Source organism: Anser anser (genome assembly GCF_964211835.1).
Source record: "Anser anser genome assembly, chromosome: 28".
In the NCBI taxonomy this organism is placed as follows: domain Eukaryota; kingdom Metazoa; phylum Chordata; class Aves; order Anseriformes; family Anatidae; genus Anser; species Anser anser.
The window spans coordinates 1,682,400-1,706,500 of NC_139749.1; the positions used below are offsets into that span (position 1 = coordinate 1,682,400).

At 60.9% G+C, this 24,101-nt stretch overlaps 1 protein-coding gene across 1 annotated transcript in view; it reads left to right on the forward strand.

Moving 5' to 3' along the window:
* Positions 1-24,101, forward strand: part of GATAD2B (GATA zinc finger domain containing 2B) — a 34,562-nt gene that overhangs the window by 5,128 nt on the left and 5,333 nt on the right. Inside the window, exons 2-6 of the mRNA XM_083813732.1 lie at positions 16,218-16,547; positions 20,381-20,510; positions 20,779-20,910; positions 21,234-21,365; positions 23,369-23,539. Coding sequence (XP_083669858.1) covers positions 16,219-16,547; positions 20,381-20,510; positions 20,779-20,910; positions 21,234-21,365; positions 23,369-23,539 — 894 coding nt within the window. The 5' untranslated portion in view covers position 16,218. The remainder of the gene's footprint in view (positions 1-16,217; positions 16,548-20,380; positions 20,511-20,778; positions 20,911-21,233; positions 21,366-23,368; positions 23,540-24,101) is intronic.

Here is a 24,101-nt window from a genome sequence, read left to right on the forward strand (position 1 = left end):
AATATGCAAATGCGCCGTGCCGTAGGTGGGGTGCCTGGCGCACGCGCGGTGGGAGCCTGCCTCCTGCCTCCGGCCCCGCGCTGCTGCCTTTTGGGCACCTGCGTCAGAAGAGCAGCGGCTGGGGGGCAGGGGGGCAGCAGCGCCTCGTGGTCCTGCTCGGCCCCGGGGCTGGGAACGCCTCGGGCTGCCCCGTGCCTGTGACCCCGCGAGGGCGGCGGTGGTGGCGCCGCTGGGCTCGGGCTCCCGGGGCAGGTTGTGAGGCGGGGGTGAGCCCCCAGCGCCCGCAGCCCCTCGGTTTTGCATCGGCGCCTGGGTTCAGGCCTCGCCGTCACCGGATCTGGGAAAACGAAGGCAGGAATCCCGTTCTTTCTGAAAACAGCTGCCCAGAACCTGGCTGCCGTCTCGGGAGAAGGCCGCGCTGCTTGCCGCTCGTTGTCCTTCTCACGGACCTGTGGCGCGGGGCTCTGCCCGCGCTTATCTCGGAGCGGAGTGGCGTGTTTGGTGCTCGAAGACAAAACATTGAAACGCTGCGCTTCGTTCCGGCTAAAGCTCTGCTGTGGGATCCCGGGCTCCGATAGCATCTTTATCGCCAGACCTGCACAGAGACAAATATTTGCAAATCGGCGGCGGAAGGGAACAGAAGCCCTCGGCACGCGCTGCCTCTGCGCGGCGCCTCCCTCGGCCTCCAAAATAAACGGGGCTGCGGAGGAGAGGGGCCGGGCTCTTCCTCGCCGGGCTCTTCCTCACCAGGGTCTTCCTCACTGGGCTCTTCCTCGCCCCTCTTCTCCCTCTTGCACCCGAGAACCTTCCAGTGGAGCCAGGAAGCAGATGGGAGCGAGATCCTTCAAGCTCTCGGCTCCGCGGTAAGGAGGGAGGACGTGTTCTCGCCGTGCCTCTTGTCTGAGACTAAAGTTGACGCTTTTTCCCCAAACTGTCAGGCCTGGTGGAGCGCTTCGGGGCGCAAGCCAGCTCCCGCTCCCCATTCTCCTCCCACCCGCGCCAGCAGCTCGCTCCTTAACATCCCGGCGCCATCGCTCGCTGCATGCGGAGCGAACGTGAGATCTTGCTCTGCGCTCCCCTGCCATCGCGTCTCGGGTTCGGGAGACGCTAAGTGAGATGGATAACCTGAAATCCTCCCGCAGACAAGATCTTTGCTGCTGACAAGTTCCGGGTTTAACAGTTTGCGTGTCTCCTCTTTTTTCCTTCTCCCAACCGCCTAACGCGGTTTGTACGAGAGGAAAGATAATTCACTTTAATGAATTATAAAACTTGTTTCACTGCAGTGGGTCTTCATTTCTCCTTTTGTCTGCAGCAGAGTCGCTGTTTGAGTAGAATAAAATTGACTTAGTCTCTGGAAAGACAAAAGAACTGAAACTCCTTGCTGCTGAGAGCAGTCGAGGCAGGGAGGAGACGGGACATTATCTCGAAGGCCCCATACGTGCTGCCAATCGCAGTGTTTTGGGGGGCTTCATCATCCCGGCTTTTCATTTAAGCACCTTGCCATTGCCAAATGGATCTTCTCTGCTTTTGCTTTGTGTTCTGGGGCTGTCGTTGAGAGCTGTACGCGGATATCCAGAAACAAACTGCAGACAGAGCCGTCCACGGCAGCCTTGCGGACGCCTGCGGTGCCTCTCCGTGTCTCACGCCCTGGCAATCCGGCGCTTTGAGCAGCGGGCTCTAACGTTTGCTGGGAGAGCTGCCTTCCCTTTCAGCAGTGGGACCTGCTGCTTAGCCAGAGGGGGGCTCTAGGTCCAGGTGTTGAAATTTTGGCTCAACGTGGATCCTTCTCCCTCTGTCCTGGCTGGTGGTGGCGCGGGGCGCAGCCAGCGTCACCCAAAACGCGCCTGAGCACGGCCTCGCTCACCTCTGTAAGCAGCCGGGAGGCAACGCTCTCTACATTTCTGCTGTTAGAAAGGAACTGTTGAGTGAAAGGAAATCAATCAGACAGACGCAGACTTTCGGAGAGTTTCAAAATGGTTGCTTGGGACTGGTCCCTTGTTGTTGCACGCGGCCAAACCTAACGCACTTTCCCCTTCTATGAATCACTCCTCAACTTGCTTGTTATTAAAGTCCCTGATTCTAATTTAATCTTGGAGGCTCGACAGCTTTAAATACCTACTAGCGCAGTGTGATTCTGCTCTGGCCCTTTGGTGGCTTCTTCTTGCGCTCCCTGCCACAACTCCACCGAACCGGCGGCCGTGCGGCAGCGCTCGGGGTGGCCCCGGCTCGGCGGCAGCGCCGCGTGCCACGGGGGACCCCTCGTGCCCCCAGCCCTGCTTGTGGCAGAGCGGCTTCGGCAGAAGGTGGGGCCCCGAACCCGTTTCTGTAGCCCAACTGTTCCCAAATGCTTGGCTGTGTTCGGTCAGCGCGCTTCTGTTGGGGCTGGGTAAATGGGAGCGAGTGCTTGGGTAAATGGGAGCGAGTGCTTGGGTAAATGGGAGCGAGCGGCGGTCAGGAAGCTCTTGTAAGGCCCTGAGGGGATCTTGGGGCCGGCCCCGAGGGGGGTCTTGGGGCCCTGCTGGGCACCGCGTGCCCAGGCCCTTGGCATGGGCTCACCAGGGGAGGGTTTGAGCGCTGGGCCCTGCTGAAACCAGCGGCGCTGGGAGGGCGGCAGCTGTTGGACGTGGTCGGATCCCCCCGCGCTGTGGCGGGGGTGGAAATGGGACCTGCGGGGTCCCACCGTGATGGAAACGTTACGGGGCAGCCTGTCCGTGTTGTCCTCGCTGCCAGCAGGCTGCTGGAATTGCCACGGATGTGACGAGCAAGAGGGCGGGGGGAGCTCGCCAGGGTGAGCTGGGCCATTCTGAGCAGGTCGAAGGACTTAGTTAAGCCTTGGTTGTGCGGCGTTCCAGAGAGAATTGATAATTTCGGAGGAGGCTGCCCCAAACCTGGGCTGAACTGAAGCGGTGCTGCTATGCCAGTTGTGCCTAGCCCACAGAAAACAAAGTAACTTTGGATTACGCTGAGGCAGTGCTAGCCGTCTTTTCCTGTTGAACATTGTTCTGCTCCGTGTCAGCTCGCTGGGAGCCTTGTTTCCACTTAACCAGTTCCTTCGCGTTGAGATTGGCAGCCTTTGAAGTTATCTTGAATGGCAATTTAGGTCTCTAGTTTAAAAAAAAAAAAAAAAAAATCACTCCTTTCCTCATGTAAGTGTGTTCCAGTTTCACCAAAACGTTTTTCAGGGTCCTCGGTGTGAGTCTGCAGCTGCGTCGTGCTGGTGACGATCATCTGTTTGCTATTAGTTAATGAGAGGGAAGGAAAAATGGCCAAGGAACACGACGAGGAAGGGATTTGCTCCGGGGTCCCTCCGTTTTGGAAGGGAAGAGGCAGCTCGGGCGGCAGATTTCCGACCCAGGGTGAGCGCAGGTGGGGAGCAAGCAGCGAGGGGGGGACGAGGCTGGGGGAGCACAACCCCGTTCCCTGCAGGGGAACGTCCCGCGGGGCCTCTCCGCATCCCTCGCCACGGCGCGGAGCAGCGCTCGTGTGGCAGCCCGTTGGAGCAGGGTTTTCCTTCCGAAAAGCCGCGAGGGGAGGTTTGTCCTCCTTAGATGCATCAATTCAGAACGCCAGCAGCACCAGGGCACGTCTGTGTCCTCGTCGCCCGGAGATGCAGCGCGAGGAGCAGGCTGCTGGTGGCCCCGTCCCTCGTTTTGAGCCGCTGACTTGATTCCTTCTTAATTCGCAGCACCAACACGTGTCCGCTGCTGGACTGAAGTTAAAATTCACTCCAGTCGCTGTAACGAAATCTTTTTCTCCCCCACTTCTGCTCCTGCCTCCTAAGCCGGGGTCCTGGTGGCATCGCCGGTGCTTCCTGGGCTGCCATCAGCCCTCGGGTATCGGGCTGGCCCTCGCCCTGCCCCTCCGTAGGTGCGGCGCCGTGCCAGTCCTCTGGAAGGTTTCTTCCAGTCCCTGCTGAACACCGAGTCCCAGTAAATGAAGTCCAGGTGACCGCATCCCACTTCTCCGCTCGGCCGCCTCTCCCTTACCTCCCCGATTAGCTGCCTCGGAAAACGTCAAGGTTTGTCGCGCCGCAGCCCCCTGCCACCCGTCCTTTGTGGCCCGCCTGGAAGAATCGCGGCGAAAGCGTAAATGAAGAGAAGCCGGCGACTTCTGGGCTAATCACCCGGCAGAGCCGGCGGGGAGCGGGCGAGATTTCTCAGCCGTGGATCACCTGCAGATAATGAATTGGGTTCGGAGACGGAGCCGCATAAAAGCAGCTATTGTTAGCACTTTTGCAGATTTAGTCAAAGGCCTTTTCATGCTGGAAATAGAAGCACCCAGAGGATGGGTCCTTATGAAAGGACCCTAAAATTCAATTAAATGAATAGTCCAGTGATGTTTTACCCGTACCTTTCCCCATCCCGGCCATAAAGATCTCTCAGAAGCCTTGCGGCCGCGCGATAAAGGACGGGGCAGGAGGAGGGATGCGAGGCGTCCCAGCCGCCCCTCGTTTGTGGGAAGCAGCTTGATCTCTGCCCGATCTCCTCGCGCCTGAAAACAGCGATGAAAGGTCTGGAGGGAGGTGAGGAGCTCGGGAGAAGGGCGAAGCGATGCTAAAAAATGGCAAAACGGAAAAAAAAAAACGAAAGAGCTGCGGGCAGAGAAAACCGCCGAAGCAACTTCTTGCTGCCCTGCGCTCGGCCCGCGCGCTTCGAGCGAGCACCACCCGAAAAATAAATCTTAGGGGGGCCCCGACAACCACCTCATTAGTTTATAAATCTCTGGTAACTACCATGTAATTAAAGCCTAATTAGTTATTTCCCCCTTTGTAAACTAAATTGTTCCATTTTATCTAATAAAGGCGAGCTCAGATAGTACCGGCGCTGAGAGTGGCGTTGGAGCTGGTTTAATTACCAGATTCTCTGCAGCCCATGGGTTGACGAAGTGCACGATAGTCGCTGGGTATCGCAGATTACATGGTTATTTGTGCGCTCTGTAATGGGTTTATTTTTAGGAGATGATTTGATAATGCTTTCCGCATGTAAAACCAGCGAAACCTGGGTGCGCTATCTTGAAAAAGATGTAATTTGTACGTCGGTCACTTCTGCCTGCTCCACAAATAAATGAAGTGCGGTGCTAATGCTAATTACACGCAGGAAGTCTCTTCAAATTTACTCCGGCGCTCTCGTTAACCTTTGATTAGCACCGCTTTGCAATCTGCGGCCCAAAATGGAGGGTCCCGGCTCAGGAGCTATTTCAGCCCCGCGGCAACGCGCGCAGTCCTCGGCGGGTCCCTGCCCCGTGTCCCGCAGGGAGGCGGGCGCTTAGAAATCTGCTCCAGACCTGCTTTTAGCCTATTTCTGGACCCGTCGAAGTAGGCGTTTGCGCTCGGTGAGCCTCAGAGGCCCGGCTCTGCCTCACGTTCGCGCCAGGCTCTTCATCTCTCTTGTTCTCCGTTCTGGCTTGCGAAGGCGCGAGGACACGGCTTTTATTTCTGCCGGCGGCGTGCAGGAGCTGAACTCGAAACCTCTTCGGGCTTTGTACAAAAGCCGGCGACCTCGACAGAGCGGGACCGAGACCAAGGTGAATCGTTTCTGCCCTTGTTGCTTCCGGAGGAGCTGCTTGGCGCGCTGGGTGCTCCTAATTCCTTAACGAGGCCCCAGACTCATCAGATCCTTACTGCTTACTTCGGTCTTCGGCGAGGACCGAAGGGTCGGGTCTGAAGGCGTGCGGGGCGAGAGCTGGGCTCGGGGCACCCGCCTTCCCCTTCTCGCCCCGCTCCCGGCGCAGGACGTGGTTGGGTCTCCGTAGGGCGCAGCTCCCAGCCGCCACCCGCTGGGAACAGGCGTCTGACGGGTGCTCGGTGGCCAGATGAGGCTGGTGTGCGGCTCCGAGGGACCTCACGGCCTTCCTCCGTGCCCTCGAGTGAGCCGTGATGGTGGCGATGTCCCTGCGTCGCCGCAGGCTGGTTGTTGCTCCCTGCCCGCGTGCTCGTCCTTCGCCGCCTGCGCTCGTGCCTCCGATCGCTCTTGCTGAAGTCGCACCTGATCCTCTGCCCGTCCCCGGTGCCGTCCGCCTCTGTCCCGGCGTTTTTTGTCTCTGGTTGTTGTTGGCCTCCACCCGTCGGCCTCGTAGCGGGGCTCCCCCTTCCTGCAGCCGTGGGGTGCGGAGCCGGGACCCCACAGCCCAGCGGCCGGGGGCTCCGTGAAACCCGCTGGGGCGAGACCCCGCGCGGGGACGTGGGGTTCGCGAGATGGCGCGGGCGGCGCGTGGCCTCCTCGGGGGTGGTTTTGGCATCGCAGGTGGGGCACGGAGAGGACCGGGCACGTGCTGCCGGGGGTCTCGCACCCATCGGGGGCGCGGGGAGCACCTGGGCTTGCCGGGTGGAACCGCGACCTGGCGGCCTCGAGTCCCTTCGGCCTCAAAGCCCCGGGCCTCGAGTCCCCTTGGCTTCCCAGCCCCTTGGCCTCGAGTCCCTTTGGCCTCCAACCCCTGTGGCCTCGAGCCCCCTGGGCCTCGCCGCGCCGAGGGCTGGAGGGCGCTGAAGCGGCCGCGTCCCCGGGTGCCCCCGAGCTCCCCAGAGAGGGGCACCACGCGCGAGGGCCCCGAGGGAGCGGTGGCGGCGGGCGCGAAGCGGTTAAAATCGCGGCGGAGGAGAAGGAGGAGAGGAGCTCTCATGAATGAAGACAAAGTTGGGCCGGGAGCCAGGGGCTGCTGGCGGCCGGGGAGGGGGCGGGAAGGCGGGGGGGGGGGGGGGGGGGGGCGCAGCCAACTGACTTTTATACCGCAAACGACTTTTAAAAAAAAAAAAAAAAAATTAAGAGATAATTCCATGTCCTGAGGTTACAAACCGGCTGCAACTGGTTTTTTATTTTTTTTCTTTCTTTTTTTTTTTTTCCTTTTTCCCTGCCCCGCGAGGCATCATGGGTAAAAGTAAGCATCCCCCTTTTCTTTTGTTTAATATAACAGTACGGCGCATGATTGGCAGGGAAGTGCCCGTTTTGAGACAGGGTTTCTGCAGGTCCCTGGAGGGGGATGGCACGCGGGGCCGCCCATGCTCTTCGGAGAGGGCTCCTCGGCAAAAAAAAGCTGCCTCTTCCTCTCCCTCCCCCTTCCCACCCTGCCTTCCCCGCTCGCTGGCTCGCTTTTCCCCCCTTCTTTCCTCCCTGTCTCTAATTTTCTTGACAACTAGAGGAGGCAGCAGGAATATTGTACCTGTAAGTATTCTTTAGACTGTCCTTTTTTTAATTTTTTTTTTTTTGAACAGACAAAAGGCTCTTTATGGATTATCAGATCTGCTTTTTTTTTCCTCTTTTAAAAAAAAAAAAACGAAAAACCCAAAAAAACGTGAGTTTGGCAGCTGGATGCAATGCCTTTACAGAATATTTTAAGGAGAAAACTGGCACTGTTGCTTGGATTCGCGGTTGGAGCCGTTCCCTTCCCTTTCCCCCCCCCAAAAAAAAAACCCACCTCTCCCCAGGCTCCTTCCTCCCCGCGCCGCTCTTCTGCTGCAGTGCCCGGATCCTGCCCTCCCGCCGCGGGGCACGGCTCCTTGCGGGTCTTTAAAAAAAACCGATCCGTATCGATATTTAGCTCCTCCAATAAATAAATAAATAATAATAATAATAAAAAAGGGGGATTCCTTTTGTCTGCGGCGCGGTCCCCCCCCACCCCCCCGCCGGCCCCGCGGCGCGTCCCCCGGCCCCCTGCCCGGCGGCCGCCAGCTGATGGGCGCCGTGGCCCCGCGCCAGCCCCGGCCCCGCGGCCGCCCCGCGCACAAAGGCAGCCCGGTGGCAGTCGAGGAACTCCCGGCCCGGCCCGTTATTATATAAGGCAGGCAGCCTGCGTCATCCCCGCCGCTCGGCCTGCCCGAGGGGAGGAGAGGCGCAGCAGAACCGCCGGCAGCGCTCCCCGGGCCCCTCGTCCCCCCCTCCTTGCGCCTTGCCCCGAGGGGACGGCGGCGGCCGGGCTGGGGGGCGGCCTTGCCCCGATTCCTCCTGAACCTTTTAATTTAATCTTATTTTGCCAGCACTTTAGGGGGGGGGGTGAAAAGCAGCTTTTTAGTCTTTATTTCCCCCCCCCGTCCCAGTGTGTCACAACCTGGAAATGTTTTTGTGGGGCGCCGCGTGAGGAGCGCTGGTCGGATGCGGCGGCCTCGCTTACCCGGGGGCTTCCCGGCACGGAGCTCTCTCCGAAACCAACTTGGCTACAACCGAAAACTTGGGGAGGGCGGGCGGCAGCACAGAGCACCCCTCGCTCCTTCCCCTCTGCCTCCGTGCCTTCCGTCGCGTGCCGGGGGCTCGGTGCCCTTCGCTTCGTGCCGTACCGGTGGCTTGGCGCTGCTGTCGCCGTCCGCGGGCGCGGGCATTGCCGTGCCACCGTGCCGTCTCCCGTTCGTCCCTGGGGCTTTGCTTTCTCCGTGCGCCGCGGCCTCGCAGCCCTCCGGTCCGGCGGGGGAAGCGAATTCGGCACGAACAGAGCCGTCGGAGCCGCACCGTTGTCTCGCTGGGAGCGCTCGCGGCGGCTCCGATCGCTCAGCTCCCGAGAGCGGGGTAGGGAGGGAAGCGGCGGAACTGTTTAACGAGTTTGCGCCGAGCTGCCTGTAAGAATTTATGGTCTGCTGCAACCGAGAGACAGCTCCCCGGTCCTGTCGAGAGCGAGCCCTACGGTTTGTCTTCCGGAATATTTTCTTTGTCTTTTTTTTTTTTTTTTTAATTTATTTTGCTCTCGTGCGTCTGAGTAGCAGCGGAGAAGCCTGGCTTAACCCCCCCGATTTATGAATGACTTTTACACACGGTGAATTTTTAAAGAATCTGTCAGCTCTTTTCTCTTTGTTCAGGGGGCATTTCGGATCGTGTGTTTCTTTAAAGACTCGTGCATGCTCTGTTCTTGATAAAATCTTCATGATAGGCCTACATATTTGCTTTCTTACCTGCATGAAATTCCTCCACACAGCTGTAGCGTAGGATTTCTCCCTGCAGCTTGCACAATAACCCGAGCTGAGCGTAGTATTCCTTGACAACTTGCAATCTGCAGCATCAGGATTCAAAGAGCAGCACGTTTTTTTTATTTGATAGCTTTTTTTTGTTGTTTTTTTTTTTTTTTTAATCCGTCTTCTTGCAGATCTCCCCTCAGCCTGCCTCGCCGTTAAGTCGTAATTACCTTTTTAGGTTATTATCCTTTTTATAGTATTGTATGGAAATGCTCGCCTTGGGAGCCAGCCATTTTGTGTGTGCTGTGTGGAAATGCATTTTACGACATCGATGTTGGTTTGTGCTCAGCCTAGATGGAAGTTAAGACGTTGTTAGCGTTGCGTATGGCAGGCTCTCGTGAGCCCCCAGACAAACGGTTTCCTCACCGCGCGGGGCCCGTTCGCCGCCCCAGCGGGCTGGGGACGAGCGGCCGCACCGCGTGAAATCCTTGCTTTACGTGCGGGCTCGTTCTGTTCTCAAGCGTGCGGCGGCGCTGGCGGAGCCCAGATGCGCCAAAGTGGATTTTGAGCGGCGAGAGCGGAACACGTGCAGGTGAGCCGGACCTCGGCGCGCCGAAATCCCCCTCGTGCCGCGGCTAGCCCGCGGGGACGGGCCGAGGTTTCGGCAGCTTTCGCTCGGCCGGCTCCGTGTTGTGCGACGCGTCGGCTCCCGCGCGGTGCGGTGCCGGCTCTGCCAGGTACCGCGATGGTGGCGGCGCTTTTGGCGTCGGCTCCTCCCCGGCCGAGGAGCATCGCGGCGCCGGGGTCGAACGCCGGCTTTCTGAAAACCCCGCGGGTGCTGTGGGGATGCCGCGCTCCGCGGGCTGGGTGCTGCTGTGGGTGTGCGCCCTGCGGTGCCGGCGCGGCGTTGTCCTCTCTGTGCGGGTCACGGCGCTGCCCCGAACCCTCCCCGTTCCCACCATGTTCGTCCCGGTAAGCCAACGCGTTTGCTCTGTTGAACTAAAGCCGCTCCAAACGTTTCTGAATCGCGTTCGAAGTGTCTGCTCTCCCTTGGGTTTTATTTAATCGGACGTCTGAGCGCGGGCACGCGTCGCGTCTGCGGGCCCTCGTCCCGGAGGGGTTGTGTCCGTTCAGCTCTGCGGTGCCTGCCGGGGGCAAAACCTCGCGTGAAATCGGGGCCGAGGCTGGAAGCAGCGCCGGGGCGTTGCGTTTTGGCCAAGCCTGGTGCTCGATGGCAGCAGGGAGCCAGCCTGTGGCACCGTGAGGCTTCCCTGCGGCCGCCTGTGCAGCGCGGGAGGGGAAAATTCTCTGTTTAGATGCTCTGGCCTCGTTCGCTGGTGTGCGTGTCGGGGACCGAAGGGCTGGGGGGCTTCGTGCTGGTGGCAGTGGTGGCTGCAAGCTGTTCTCACCCGCTCGGGAAGCGCTCTGCCTTGCTGGACCTGCTGGACATCCCGCAGTGCCGGGGCTTTGGGTGCTGTTTCTGTTCTTTCTCGCCTTTCGGGCTGGGGATAAAAGTGGGGTTCTGCCCGGGTGGCACGCTGCGGCGGTCTGGGCGCCCCGGTGGGCTTGCACTGCGCTCAGCAGGAGCAGGAATGCAGCAGCTCCCGAAGCCGTCCTGCTCGGGGTGCTCGGGGTGCTCCCAGCCTCCTGCTGCAGCGCTGCGCTGCCTCGCTCCCGGCATCGGCAGGCGGCCTTCGCCGCTTCTGCTCGGCGCTCAGATGGCCCGCGCGAGGGGCTGCGCAGAGCTGTCCCTCTAATAAATTCCTCCTCCTGTTCTCCCAGGGCTCGAACTCGGTGACCCGCTTGTCACGGAGAGGGTTTTCTCTCCCATACGCGCTCCCATCTGTACACGCGCGCACGCCCTCGCTGCCATGAAATTTTTGGTGCCTGCTGTGGCTGAGCATCGCGCGGTGACGGCCGGCGGGTCGGCCCCACGGCGCTGCCAGCAGCCCGGGATTCCTGCTGGCTTTCTGTCCGAGCCACGCCTGTGGATAAATCCACGTGCAGCCCCTTCCTTGCCGCTGGTTTTTGTGCTCCCTGCGAGCACCGAGCGACCCCGCGTGCTTCCAGGAGCCGCTGAGGGCTGGGGAGCGTTGCACCCCAAAGCAGGCTCAGGCCGAAAGGTTTGCACTTGGTGCGAGCAGCGCTGCCCGGAGCTGCCCCGTTAATCCTGCCCGTTCCTGCTGCTTAGAGAGGTGGTGTCACACCTGGGCGGCGAAGGAGGCAGAAATCCACGCGAGCTCCCCACGCGGAGCGCTGCGCTCTGCGACGCTTCCTGCACCCGCGCTCGTGGTGCCCGGCGCGTTGCCCGGGCCTTGCCGTTCTCCTTCGCGGAAGACGGGCGGCTTCACTAGGAGCAGTGCGAGGACCTTGCTTTGGTTTCTGCTTTTACTCTCCTTTCGTGCTCCCATTTCGTGCCTCGGCGCAGGAAGCTCCGGCCCTGCCCGCGGCGCTCCCCGTGCTGCCGCGGCCGGGATGGCCGGGAGAGGTGGAAGCGGCTGGGTGGGAGCTCGTGTGGCTGGGACCACGTGGCCGGGGAAGTTTTTCCCTGTAAGAAATGTCAGCGGAGGTCTGTTGCAGAGTCCATCTTGCCTCGGATGCCCGCGGCGGCGGCCAGCACAAACAGCCCGGCAGGAAGGCCCGGGGAGGGATGCCAGGAGAGCCTGGGAGCGCCCTGCTCGCAACGCTCGCTCGGGGGCGGCTCGGAGATTCCTCGTGGCAGAGCTGGAAAAGAGGAAAAGAGGAAACTTTCTGCTGTGCCCAGCCCGGGGATGGAGCAGCGCAGCGCGTCCTGTCCCGGCTGAGCCAGGCCTCTGCTGCAGGGGGAGGTCGGGGAGCTCAGGACCAGGAGCTGGAGGAGGCTTCACCGGTAGTGCCTGTGCTGCTGGTGGGCTCCCGGACGTAGTGGCCTCGGCCTCGGGCGTCTCTCTTGGACTCCTGCAGGGAAGGAGAAGCGCAGGTGGCACCTCCCGGCCGGGATCATGTGTGGAGGCACCGGCTGGAGGCTTTCTGTCTCCTGCAGCCTCCCTCTGTGCTCGGCGAGGAGCAGGCTGCGTGCTCTGGGGGTGCAGGAGGTGATGGCGTGCTGCCGTGCTTTGTAAGGCCTCTCCTGGGCGCCGCTGGTGCTTGGCTGCGTGGGGACACCCCCCGTTGCCTTCCAGCCTGCTAATTGCAGCCCCTCAATTAGGAGTAGGGGGGCTGAGGCTGGGCAGGGCGGCTGGACGACGCGGTTGGTCCTGTAGGAGCGGAGGAGCACCCAGGTGTGGGCTGACAAAGCCGAGGGGCCCAGAAGGAGGACACGGAGGGGGCTGCAGCCTCCTGCAGCTGCCCCCGGTAAAATCAGGTCGAAGTTGACTTTTGCTGATGTTGCCAAATTTGTGTAGTTGTCTCATCTTCCTCAGGTGAATCTTGGGATGATCGCTATCTGGGCAGGCTGTGGTTAGAAGAGGCTCTATCTGGTTCCTAGACGTACTCGCTTCTCCAGTATGCCATTAATTTTCTCAGCTGCACTTGCTTGTTCCAGCTTCTAAAATAGCGCCGCGTTTGTATTTTTACACGGTGTGTGCACTTGTGGGTGCTGTATCAAATGTAAATGGAAAACTGGGCCGCTGCTTTGTTTGTCTGGGAATGGAAAACCTGTATTTCTAGCACCAGAGAAGCGAAACCGCCTAAAGCCAGAGGAACGCAGCGAGCAGCGCATGATGCCCAAGCAGCTCCCGCCTGGGGAGCAGGACACTGGGGAGCAGGGCATTGAGGAGCAGGGCAGGAGCAGGATGTCAAGGAGCGGGACATTGGGGAGCAAGGAAGGAGCAGGACATTGGGAGCAGGGCAGGAGCAGGACATCGGGGAGCAGGACATCGGGGAGCAGGGCAGGAGTAGGACATCGGGGAGCAGGACATCGAGTAGCAGGGCAGGAGCAGGACACTGGGGAGCAGGGCATCAGGAGCAGGGCATCATCCTGCCTTCGCTTCTGGCCGCCTCCTCCTCCTCCTCCTCGTCCTCGTGGCTGCTGAGCGTTGGGCCTAAACCGGCACCGGCTGTCTGAGGCAGCCAGTAGCTTGCTCACCTACGGAGGTGCAATTGGAGATAATTACAGCCTGTATCGAGTCAGAAACAAAACAAGTTTTATGGCTCTTTTGTTTCCCCTTAGGGGATTTTGCCACCATTTGAGAATTTTGTTTCTTTTTTTTTTTTTTTTTCTCTCGGTTAAATAAAGTTCCTTTAGGGAAGTGAAATGGAGAGCCTGCTCGCCGGGCTGCGCGAGATCTCCGCGGCGTTACCGGCGTGGGCGGCGGGAGGCGAGGTTGGCTGAGCCACCTGCACCCCGTCCCCGGCGGGGGGACGCGCGCCTGCGATGCCCGCTGCTCTCCGCGGGTGCCGGTCCTGGTCCCGTGGTCCTGGTTATCACCCACCTGGCTGTTTCTGGAAGGTGACCGGGATTGGGAACGGGGGGGAAATCCGCTCCTGCCTCGTTTGTGCTCCCTGACACCGAGGCGGTGCTCAGCAGCCGGTCCTTGAGCCCGCCTCACTCCCAGCTCGAGCCGCAGAGGTTTAATCTCTGTTCTCCGCCGGGGTTACGCTGACACAGAGCAGGCTGGCACTGAAGTTCCTGACTGTCTGACCTTCAGGCTCGCTAAATAACCGGCGGTTCAAGGGATTCCTGCTTGTTTCTGCTACTTCGGGACTAAACGGCCCCTCTCGGCGCCCACAGCTCCCGGGAAAGCCGCAGCTCCCCCCCTCCCCTGCCCCCTCCGTGCAGCCCCATGCTCACGCCGAAGGGCCCCATTCGATAGCGAACCTGAAGCCTGATTTCGTTTTTATTGAATCTGCCTGAAAGCGCGTGCTCCTTACCGAGCCTGGAAAGCCTCCTCTTGAAGGGATTACACAGTCGTGGTACCTGGGCCCGATAACGGCGCTTCTCCTTTGCTTCTCCTACCGACACTGCTTATCTCGAAGGGGAGGGCACCCCGAAAATTTTTACCGTGTCCCGGTGGTTTTCCCTGCGCGGGGCCGTCTCCCTCCCCTTCTGAAGCCCAGGAGAAGACCGCTGCGCGCTCAGGGAGCCCGCGTCCCCTTGGTGTGCCATGGGTTGTTTTATTTTCCTGCCTGCCGGCGATACCACAGCCGCGTTCGTCTTGGTGTCAGGACGCACGGCGTGAAATACCGACGTGCGGGAAGCGGTGCGAGGCTTTTGAGCACCGAGACGTAATTCAGGGGAATCGCTTCGGATCGCTCGTCAGTCAAGGTGGCATCGGCTCGCCCGCGCTCGCTGCGCCTGGCTGGGCTTTCAAACGCCGCGTTGGGCTGTTCCGCTTCCAGCCCGACGCGCAGCTCCTTCCGCGAGGGCTCCCCAGGCGGGACCGACCTGCAGGGTGGGTACCAGGGGCTGGGGACGCGCGTGGAATTCGCCCTCGAGCCTCCTCCGGCTGCGAGCGCTGCCTCTCGGCGCCCCAGCCCTCGTCTCGCTGGGCTGCTGGCCGCGAGCACCGCGTGCAGCAGAGCCACGCACGCCCCGGCACTGCCGCGTCGGAGCCCGGTGTCTTCCCAGCGGCGGCGCGGGGCGCGGTGAGGCTTCGCGCCGTGCCGTGCCGTCTCGCCTCACCCCCCCGCCGCTCTCAGCTTGGATTTAACCTGGGGTCACTTGGTAGGGCCGGGGGCGGAGAGCTGCAGCTCCTGCGCCTTCCAAAGCCCTTCCTGAGCTTGTCTCTGCTTGCCTTTCTATATTTGGTTACCGCAGACGGGAATTTTCCTGCACAGAGACGAGACTGTCGAGCAGAAAGAAGCCTGAGGTGCTCGCCCTGAACGTGGCAGCCTGTCCGGGACCGGAGCTGTGCCACAGAGGCTTGTTTTAGTGCCTTGCCTTTGGTTTAGCGCCTTGATTTGCTTTGTTTTAGTGCCTTTTAGTGCCTGGATTTCCCCCCCGGTGGCTGTGCCCCTTTTTACGGCAAGGCTTCCCCGAGCGCTTCGTACCCTTGCACCCACATTGCCGCCTCGCTGCTGGAGCTGAACTCGTGTGACAGCTGTACTCGGGAAGATGTGTAATTAGAGGGGATTGAGAGCCGAGCCAGAACAACATTTTCCTGGCAGAGATTTGGCTCTGCGAGGCTTTATCTCGTGAGGGACTCGAAGCCAGATTTAGGCAGGGCTGCGCGAGCTCCGCCTTAGCAGGGTGAGTAGGAGCCGCGGTGCCGGAGACGCGGGTGCTTTGCCCTTGTCTCCCCGCTCGGGGCACACAGGCACCCCTAACGAAGCAGTGGAAGTGAAACGAAGCACCCAAAGTGATCTCCTGTGCTCTGTGTGACCGCCTTGGCGCCGTGCTACAGCAGCCCCAAACCACCGGGCTTGTGGGCAGCTGCTGGAGACCTCGAAACGTCTGGTTCCTCTGTGCCGCGCTCGTGGCTCGGGGCAGCTCTGCTCTTTTTTCTCTCCTTGTCATCCTGCCGAGTGTTTTTCTGCCGCGTTCTCCTTTGCCTTTCCTTCCCCGGGTGCCACCACGCGCTGCTAGCACGCGGAGGGGACGCAAGCTGTGGGCCCTCCCGCAGATCCTGCTCGCGGTGCTCCCGTTCCGCTCCCGGCCTCCTCCCCAGCTCCTGGCCTCCGTCCCCTGCCCGCCGGTGGGGAAGGACCTCGCCGAGCTGGTCTGGCCTCGCGTTCGGGTGGAGCCGCCTCGGCTCTTCTGGGAGCTGCTCTCTTATCAGCCTGGGAGCAGAGAGATCAGGCCGGGAGAGCTCTGCGGCTCCTTCCCCTTTCGGCTGCAGCTGTTTGCCACGGGCTGTTTTTGCACCTGGAGGAGAGGCGGGCGATCGGCAGGGGAAGGAGAGGAGCGGCGCGGGCGGGGATGGCGCCGGGCGCGCCTGCGCCGTGCTCGCGAGACCCCGGTGGGCCCAGCAGGGCCGCTGCCTCGCTCGGGCCTGGGGAAAAAAAAAAACACCAATTTTCTTTAGTGAAAGGGGGCAAAAGCTCACAACCGCCGTGCTGTTTGTACCGACAGCGTCGCGCCTCTGCCCCGCTCGAAGCCGAGCCTGCCGCACGGCAGCCGGCGTTAATGCCGCGTGCGGGGCCGCGCCGCCGCTCTCGGGGGGCTCTCGCCCTTCAGGTGCGCGCGGTTCCCCGCTCGGGAAACTCCCCGTCGGGCCGGTTGGGGCCAGGGATGAAAGTGCGCGGCGTGCCGCTGCCGGCAGGTTCCCGCACGCCGGCGCGTGGGAGGTCGGCGCCCCGGGGAAATGCCCCGCGCGGGGCCGCTCGCTCGCAGGGCTTCGCGCTCGGGCTAAGCCGGGCCTGCCGCGGCCGCGCTCCGTTTGCCGCGGTGCTGACCCTGTCCTTATGTCAACTTCTGCCCCCGCAGGATGGACAGGATGACGGAGGACGCGCTGCGCCTGAACCTCTTGAAGCGGAGCTTGGACCAAGCGGATGATCGGGACGATGTCCTGGCCAAGAGGTTGAAAATGGAGGGACACGAGGCGATGGAGCGCCTGAAGATGCTGGCACTGCTGAAGAGGAAGGACCTGTCGGGCATCGAGGTGCCCCACGAGCTCCCGGTGAAGCAGGACGGTGTGAAAGTCTACGAAGAAAAGCTGAATGGGAGCCTCAGGCCCCATGGGGATGGCAGGACTGCAGGGAGGCCGGGGAAGGAGAACATTAACGACGAGCCGGTGGATATGAGCGCGAGGAGAAGGTAGGTGCCGAACGGCTCGCCTCGGTAGCTTGCCTCTTGGGAACCCAGTGCTGCCAGATGTGAACCCCCAAGCCAGGAATTCAACGGGCGTTTCGTGGTCCTGGGGCTCGAGGGGTTCCTGGCGCTGTGGTGCCTGCGGGGTGCCTCTGGCCGAACGCCGAGGAGCGCAGCCGGCTCTGCTCTCCCGGCAGAGTTTCTCTGGAAGCGTTCAGCGCTGTTCTTTTATTGCTTTTACCTCCGCTGTCCTCCTTGTTCCCCCCGACACCAGATGGATTGCGTTGCTCCCTCTGTCCGTGTGCTCAGCGTTACAAGCTGCAGCAGTCGGGTGCCTTAGAAGCAGACCGCTGGCGTGCGCAGGGCAGGGGGCTTCGATTCTGTCGGGACTTTTTATTAGCGCCCCAGAAAGTGTCAGCAGAAGCCCTTCGTGTAGCTGGAGGCCAAATCCGATGTAAGGGCACGGATCTCGCTCTCAAACCCGGCCCTGGCTGGGCTGTGACCGGAGCAAGAGGCGTTCGCTTCTTGCTGCTGAGCCAGGACTGCCCGGGAAAGGCGAGCGCTCGGGCGACCAGGTGCTGGGGAGCCGTGCCCGCTCTCCGCCAGCTCTTGGGCGTTCCTCGCGCGCTCTGCGTTTGCATCCTGCCGGTGCACGGCGCTCCCACCTGATTTCTGTCAGGGGGGAACTCTGGCAGCTCAATTTCCGCAGCCAGCACCTGCAGCCAGGCTCTGACGAGGGGGTCGCACGCGGCGCCTGTCACACGCGGCGCCCGCGCTGCGTTCCTGGTTCGGCTTTCTGGGGGAGGAGATCAAACAAAAGGCAGCGGTTCCGAGTTCTGGCTTGGTTTGGACGCCGAGCCAGCGCAGGCTGGGCGAGCAGGCAGAGGGGCAGGATGGAGGAGTCCCGCTGTGAGGAAGCACCGAGGGCCGGGACCTGCCCGCGATGCTCTCCGGCTGCTCGAAGGTGCCTGCGCCCTGCTCGGGAGCCGGCCTTGTGCCGTGCGGTGTGGCTGAAGGAGGCGGTGATCCCCGAGCACAGCCGCGGCCGGCGGCCACGGGCGCGTAGTCCAGGGGCCAGCGGCGAGGTGCCGGCGTCGCGAGCGTGGGCCGGGAGCCGGGCTCCTGCGGCGGGGCCGGGCGCTCCTCGCGCTCCCTCCCGGCTGCCTCCCCCGGTGCAGGGCCGCGCGCTGCCAGCATTGTTTGTTCCCAGCCTCCCGTTGCCCCGCTTGGAAGGCACCGGATCGTGATTCAGCACAACTGCGACCGCTCCTCCTCGCCGCGCCGCTGTGCCGGGGCCTTTGTGCGGCTCTCGGGCGGGCAGGGGGTGCTGGCTGCCCCCCGCCCTGGGCTGGGAGCAGGTGCCGGCGGGGGGGGTGAGGCGTTTCAGCCCCTCTCTGCTGCAGCGTGCGCGTGGTGCCGGCACGCCGAGCGCTGTAAAGCCCGGAGCCATCAGGGCACTGCCTGAGCCAACGCACCCGGGCTCGGCCAGCAGCAGAAGGGGCGACCGGGCCTGAAGGGCCGGCGGTGGGAAGGAGAAAAATCCCCAGGGTTGTTCGTCTTTAACGGCACCGTGCGTGGCCCTAATCTGCCCAGGCGTCTCTGCCGCTGGCTCAGCCTCCTGTGGAGCGTGGAGAACCACGCGGCTGAGGCAGGAACGTCACTGTTGCATTCCGCGGTGTCCCGTTTGTGCTCGTGGGAGCATTCGGATACCGGCAGCTCCCTCCGTAGGCACGTGGGGCTCGCTGGCAGCCTGCTGCGAGCGTGTCGCTGCGCTGCTGCACCTCTGCGAAGCGCAGTTCTGCCCCCAAACCCCTCGCTTCGCCCCGGGTTAATGCAGCTTCGCAGGGGCAGAGGGCTGCCCGGGGGTCAGGCGTCCCCGGCGCAGCGTTTGGGTAGGGCTCGTGATAACCCAGTAATGCTAACACGGGGGATAGCCAGCTCCTCGACACGGTTTTGGCTGCTAAATGCTGGGGAAAAGCGATGGTGCCTGGCTGCTTCGTGCTGCGGATCCTCAGCTGAGCTGCTGGGACGCGGGGCAAGAAGCGGAGGGTCCGGCCGGCTGCCAGGGCTGGATGTGGGCGCCGCAGAACGGACGCGGTCGCGGCGTCTCGGGTCGTGCGCCCGAAACCCCGAGCTTCTCCCGGCGGGTTTGGCTTCCGGGAGAGGCTGGGACCAAAAGCTGCCCCTGGTGACGGCTTCACAGGGGGCCAGCCCGAAGGAGAGGGAGAAGGATTAGGGCGAGGTGGTGTTTAACCTGGCTGCCAGCTGATAAGGGGTCATTAACTAGGGCGGGCTGGGAGCGGGCTCCTTCTCTTCTCACCTTTGCCTGCCTCCTGCACGAGCAGCGGCGCTTTCCTTCCAGTAGTTCTGTTGTAATTACGCCCTTGCCTCGACAAAAGTAAATAAAACAACCCTGACATATTCAGCAATTCTTTGCAGATGGCCCCGTTTTCCCCTGTCTGGCTTTGACGCTGGCTTTTTTTTTTTTTTTTTTTTGCTTTTTTTTTTTGCCTCCACGGAATGTAAATAAAACAGCCCGGCCGTATCTGGGTGCTCGTCCAAAATAACCACCGGCAGCCATCGCGGCAGCAGCGAGCCTCCAGCAGAACCCCGAACCAGCGCCCGGCGCTGGGTTCCTCCGGCTGTGCCCGAGATGTGCCCGGGGTGGGGAGGGACCGGGGGGACCCTTGTGAGCCCCCCCTTGGGCCCTGTACGCAGCCCGTTTGCTCTGGGCTCGCCAAACGCAGAGCTCCACGGGGTGCTTTGGGGCCGAGTCCCTCCCTGCGGGGCGTCCCGGACCTTCTCTGCCAGCCGTGCTGGGGGCTTGCTCCCAACATCCCGGCTGAATTCGGGGCCCCTGGAGTACTCCAGCCTGGGGATTTGGGCTTGGCTTCGTGGCTCCTGCTGGCTTTTCCAAGCTCGAAGCCCCGGATGAGATAATCCGGGCATCTCCTCCCCCCCAGCTGCAGCCTCAGAGACCTTCCAGTGGCGGGGACGCGCTAAGTCAGCGCCGCGGTGGCAGCGAGCCCGACGCCGTCGTAGCTGCGGTGCTCTCACTGCTTCACCCCGACCGCTGAGCGTTTTCCAAGGCTCTCCAAGCACCATCGTGTTAAATCAGCGATAGTAAAGGGCTTTTACTAGCATCTCCTCGCTCAGAATGATGCCACAACAAACGAAGCGGTGCTCGGGTGCTGCCGGCTTACGGCATTGATTTTGTTTTGGATTTTTTTTTTCCCAGAGATGGGCTCTTGTCATTCCGCTCCTTTCGTTGACCGATTTCTAGGTCACGGTTCAGCTGGGTCTCCTGCCCCTGCGCAGGGTGTTTACTCAGGCTTTCCTTTATGGGCAGCCTTTTAAAATAGAGTTGTAGCGAGGGAGGTTTGGAGTGCTTACGTCTGTGTTGACCTGGGGACGCGTCCCATCCTTGTCGTGCAGAGGGGTGGCGATGGTTTTGAGAACGATGGTTTTGGGTAAGAACGAGCAGCACCAGGCAGAAGCATCGCTGCTGCCCCCCCCCCTCGCAGCACCTGGTTCCGGATGTCTCTCCCCGTTTGCTTGCTCCGTGGCTCGTTGTTAACACGCGGACAGCCCTGCGTTGTAGCACGTGCTTGCTTACCTTGCACTCCGAGCAATCCACCTTTCATCCCGGTGCAGGAACCATTTCCAGCGAGCCCGTTCCCTTCCGAACGCGATCACCTGCGAGCGGAGGATGCTCCTGTCCTGGTGCTGGCGGTCTGCTCCACCGGCTCCGCGGACAGAACAAGAAGCGCCGAGCTCCCAGCTCGCTGCTGAGCTCTCGGCGTCGTGGCTCAATCTTTTTTCTCCCTTCTGTCCCGCAGCGACCAGGACAGGGGGCGATTAACCCCTTCTCCAGATATAATTGTCCTCTCCGACAATGAGGCGTCCAGTCCCCGGTCCAGCTCTCGCATGGAAGAAAGACTTAAGGCAGCAAATCTTGAAATGTTCAAGGTAAGGGCTTCCTCGGCTGCTCTCGGGAAGTGGGGGCAGCGAGCAGGGGGAGCCCTTCTGCCGCCGGGGGGGCGCTTTTTGAAGGGCTTGGGAACCGAGGGGATTTCCGAGCAACGTGGTCACTTCTGGTCCTAGTGGCTCTTGTGTAGTTCATGACCTGTGCTACAAACTCCTGCTTGTAGCAACCCTTCCTAATGCCCTCTGCCGCCGAGGCACAGCAGCAGGTTTCGACTGCGCAAGTTCTCACTGATTTTCTGTGTGCTTGTAGGGTAAAAGCATAGAGGAGCGACAGCAGCTCATCAAGCAGCTTCGGGATGAGCTCCGGCTGGAGGAGGCCAGGCTTGTGTTGCTGAAGAAACTGAGACAAAGCCAACTGCAGAAGGAGAACGTGGTACAGAAGGTGAAGCTCTGAGCAGCATCGCTTGGGGCTGGCGGGGGGTGTGGGTGCTATAAAGAAGCCTGTTAGTGGAGAAATGCTGAGGACTCGCTGGTTTTGGACCTTCCTTCGCTCCACCTCTGTGTCTGTGTGATCTTTCTGAGCTAAGTGCGTAGCGAATCCACGGGCCAGCCCGCCTTGCTGCCCGTGAGGACAGCTGGGGAGGTGAATTCGTGCAGCTCTGAAGCATCGGCTGAGCACCAGCTGGCCTTGGTCCGCGTCGTGTCTTGGTACGTCCCCTTTCTAGCACCGCGCGTTGACCCCGTATTCGTTTTCTCTCGATCCAGACTCCGGTTGTCCAGAATGCGGCGTCTATTGTCCAGCCATCTCCTGCTCACGTGGGACAGCAGGGACTGTCCAAGCTTCCCTCCAGGCCTGGAGCTCAGGGGGTTGAGCCTCAGAACTTAAGGACATTACAGGTGAGCCTTCCTGACGCCCTTTGCCGTGCCAAGGGCCCCACATCACCCCGCACGTGTGAATGAGTGAATGAATGTCTCTGCTGTGTGCACGTCGGTTGTCCTGGCTGACTGAGACGCTTTTGCCAAGAGGCAGGTAAATGCTGGCACTTCTCAGCACCCTGAGCAGAAAAGTGGTCACAAAGGCTTGGAAATAAAAGCAGTGACCACTGCCGGTGAGCAGCAGCTGGACGAGGCTGCGGTCCCGCTGTCCCAAGGCTGGAAAGGGAAAATCTCTGCAGGCAGTGCCATCCCCGAAGCTGATGGGCAGAGCAGAACCATCTCGGGGTACTTTCTGCCTGTCCCAGCTCTCGGCCCCTCCTGTTTTTGCCGTGCGTGGTGTGAAGGGGGTGGGCTGGGTGATGCTCTGCCGCCGCAGGAGGGGCAGCCGTGGAGCAGGGAGGCTTGGAGGTTCACACAGCAGCAGTTCAGGAGGTGGAAGGAGCTGAATTTAGGGGCTGGTGCTGACCCTGAAGAAAGTTGCCTGCTGCTCGGTGACACAAGTTCTGGGGCTGCAGGAGGAAAGCTGTTAAATTGCACTTAGCGGCGGGGACGGCTCGGCAGCGTTCTGAAACAGCACAGAATGGGCAGGGGAAGAGGGGGAAGAAAAATGCAAACAAAACGCGGAATTGAAATGTTTGCCTTCTTTGGGAAAGTGCTATGGGCAGAGCAGGGTGCTGGCCGAGCCGGCTACCTCTCTGTGCTCGCTCTGGGTGTCACCAGCCGGAGCTTTGGGTGAAAGCACCCCGCTCGGCTGCTGCCTCCCCACGGGGAGCGGGGCTCTGCGGCATCACCCTGTGGGCTCCGTGGCATCACCCCGTGGGCTTTGCCCTGCTGGCAGGGGGCCGTGGGGCAGCAAATGAGATGCACGATGTCCCTGCGATGCTGTTGTGAAAGCAGATCCTGGGAAGAAGGCGCACGGGCCGTGCAGGAGGCTGCCTGCCTGTGGCCTTCTCGTGCTTTTGCCGAAGACTTTGGTTGCAGCCCCGCTGATCACTTCTCCCTCCGTTAACCATCTCCTTTGTTGGTGGCATTTGTTTGCTTTGCTATGGCAACGATTCCGGGGTCAGGTCTATTGTGGCTTCACAGTGGGACGGGACTGGTAAAGGAAACGGGCTGTAGGGGAAGAGGAAACGCATTGTTTGCACGGGCTTTGTGAAGATTTTCTTGTGTATGACAATGAAGAACCTCATCTAGAAAAAAATAGATTAAAAAAAAAAATAAAAGGCGGGCAGAGAAAGATTGTCAGACAGGAGTGGTTTACGACACGCAAAAAAATCGAGCCCTTCTACCTGCCCTCCTCCCAGTGGAGCCCTTCTGGCGGTGCTCAGAGATGAGCGGACCCTGGGCGGGTCGGCCCCTGCCCTCGGCCTCCTCGGGGACCTCCCGAGCCCCGCACCGAGCCCCGCGCCGTGTCCGGCACTGCCCAGCCCCGGGGCCGCCGTACACCCCCGCGTCCCGCACCCGAGGCAAAAGCCCAGCTCCGTCTTGGTGAGGGGCCATGCAACCGTTTTACTTGGAGCTCGAGCGCCATCGCAGCCCTCGTGAATTCTGGCACTCGATTTTAAGAGCATTAGCTGGCAAACTGCCTGCTGCTTTTTTTTTTTTTTCCTTTTTCCCTTGCATTTTTACGGATTGATCAAATCGGCTCGGTTGTTTTTAATGCAGTGTAGGCCACGAAGATGGGTCTGGAGAATCGTCTCCTGAACCATCCCAGCCTACAGCCTAGAGGGGAAAATAGGAGTACGTTAACATGAGACACCCTCGTTGCAGGCAAAATGAACGTGGATATTTAAATAAAGAACGTTTAGAGGAGAAGTTACGTCTTTGAGCAGTCTCTCTCCTTTGAACGTAACATGAATTTCGGATAAGTGGAGATGCTCAGCTGTCGTAGAGCCTGCTCAGTGAACTAAAAACCCTGGTTTGCCTCCAGTTCTTTATTTCCTTCTTGTTTCCTTTCTTGACAGGGTCACAGTGTCATTAGGTCTGCCACAAACACGACTCTGCCCCATATGCTTATGTCGCAGCGTGTGATTGCTCCGAACCCTGCCCAGTTACAAGGGCAGCGCGTTCCTCCTAAGCCTGGCCTCATCCGCACTACAACTCCAAGCATGAATCCAGCCATCAACTACCAGCCGGTAGGTTCCCGACCCGTCGCTCTTTGGGCAGTTGCCCTGCGGGGTTAGCCAGGAAGGGGAATAGGAGCTGCCTCCGGGCCTGGTGCGTGCCGCGGAGGGGCTCAGAGTGAAGTCGTCGGAGCGAGGTTTGGAAACATGTCCCGAGCGTGGACACAGGCAGACGTCCCAGACCCATGGAGTGGAATGATAACTAATGGAAAGCTTTCCAACGTGGAGCTGCCACCACGCTGGGTCACCCAAACGGCGCCGCCAAGGCCCCGGTGCAGCGAGGCGACCGCTTTGGGAGCAGCCCCGGGTCCTCTCCCTGCAGTCAGCAGCACGCACTTGCTCACGTGTGCTTTTTTCCCCGCTTCTCTCTGACGGAAGTCTGAGACAACCTCTAGGAGCCGGACACTTAAAACCATTCGTTTTACATCTGGAAGTCAAACTGGCAACGGAGAGGAAAGAAATACCACTTCCCGGCTGGAGCACTGGTCTCCTCAGTGCTGCATAAAGCAAAACAGCCCTTCTCCTGCGCACAGACCAGTTCCCTGGGGTGCGCCCCCGTGCTCTGTGCACAGTC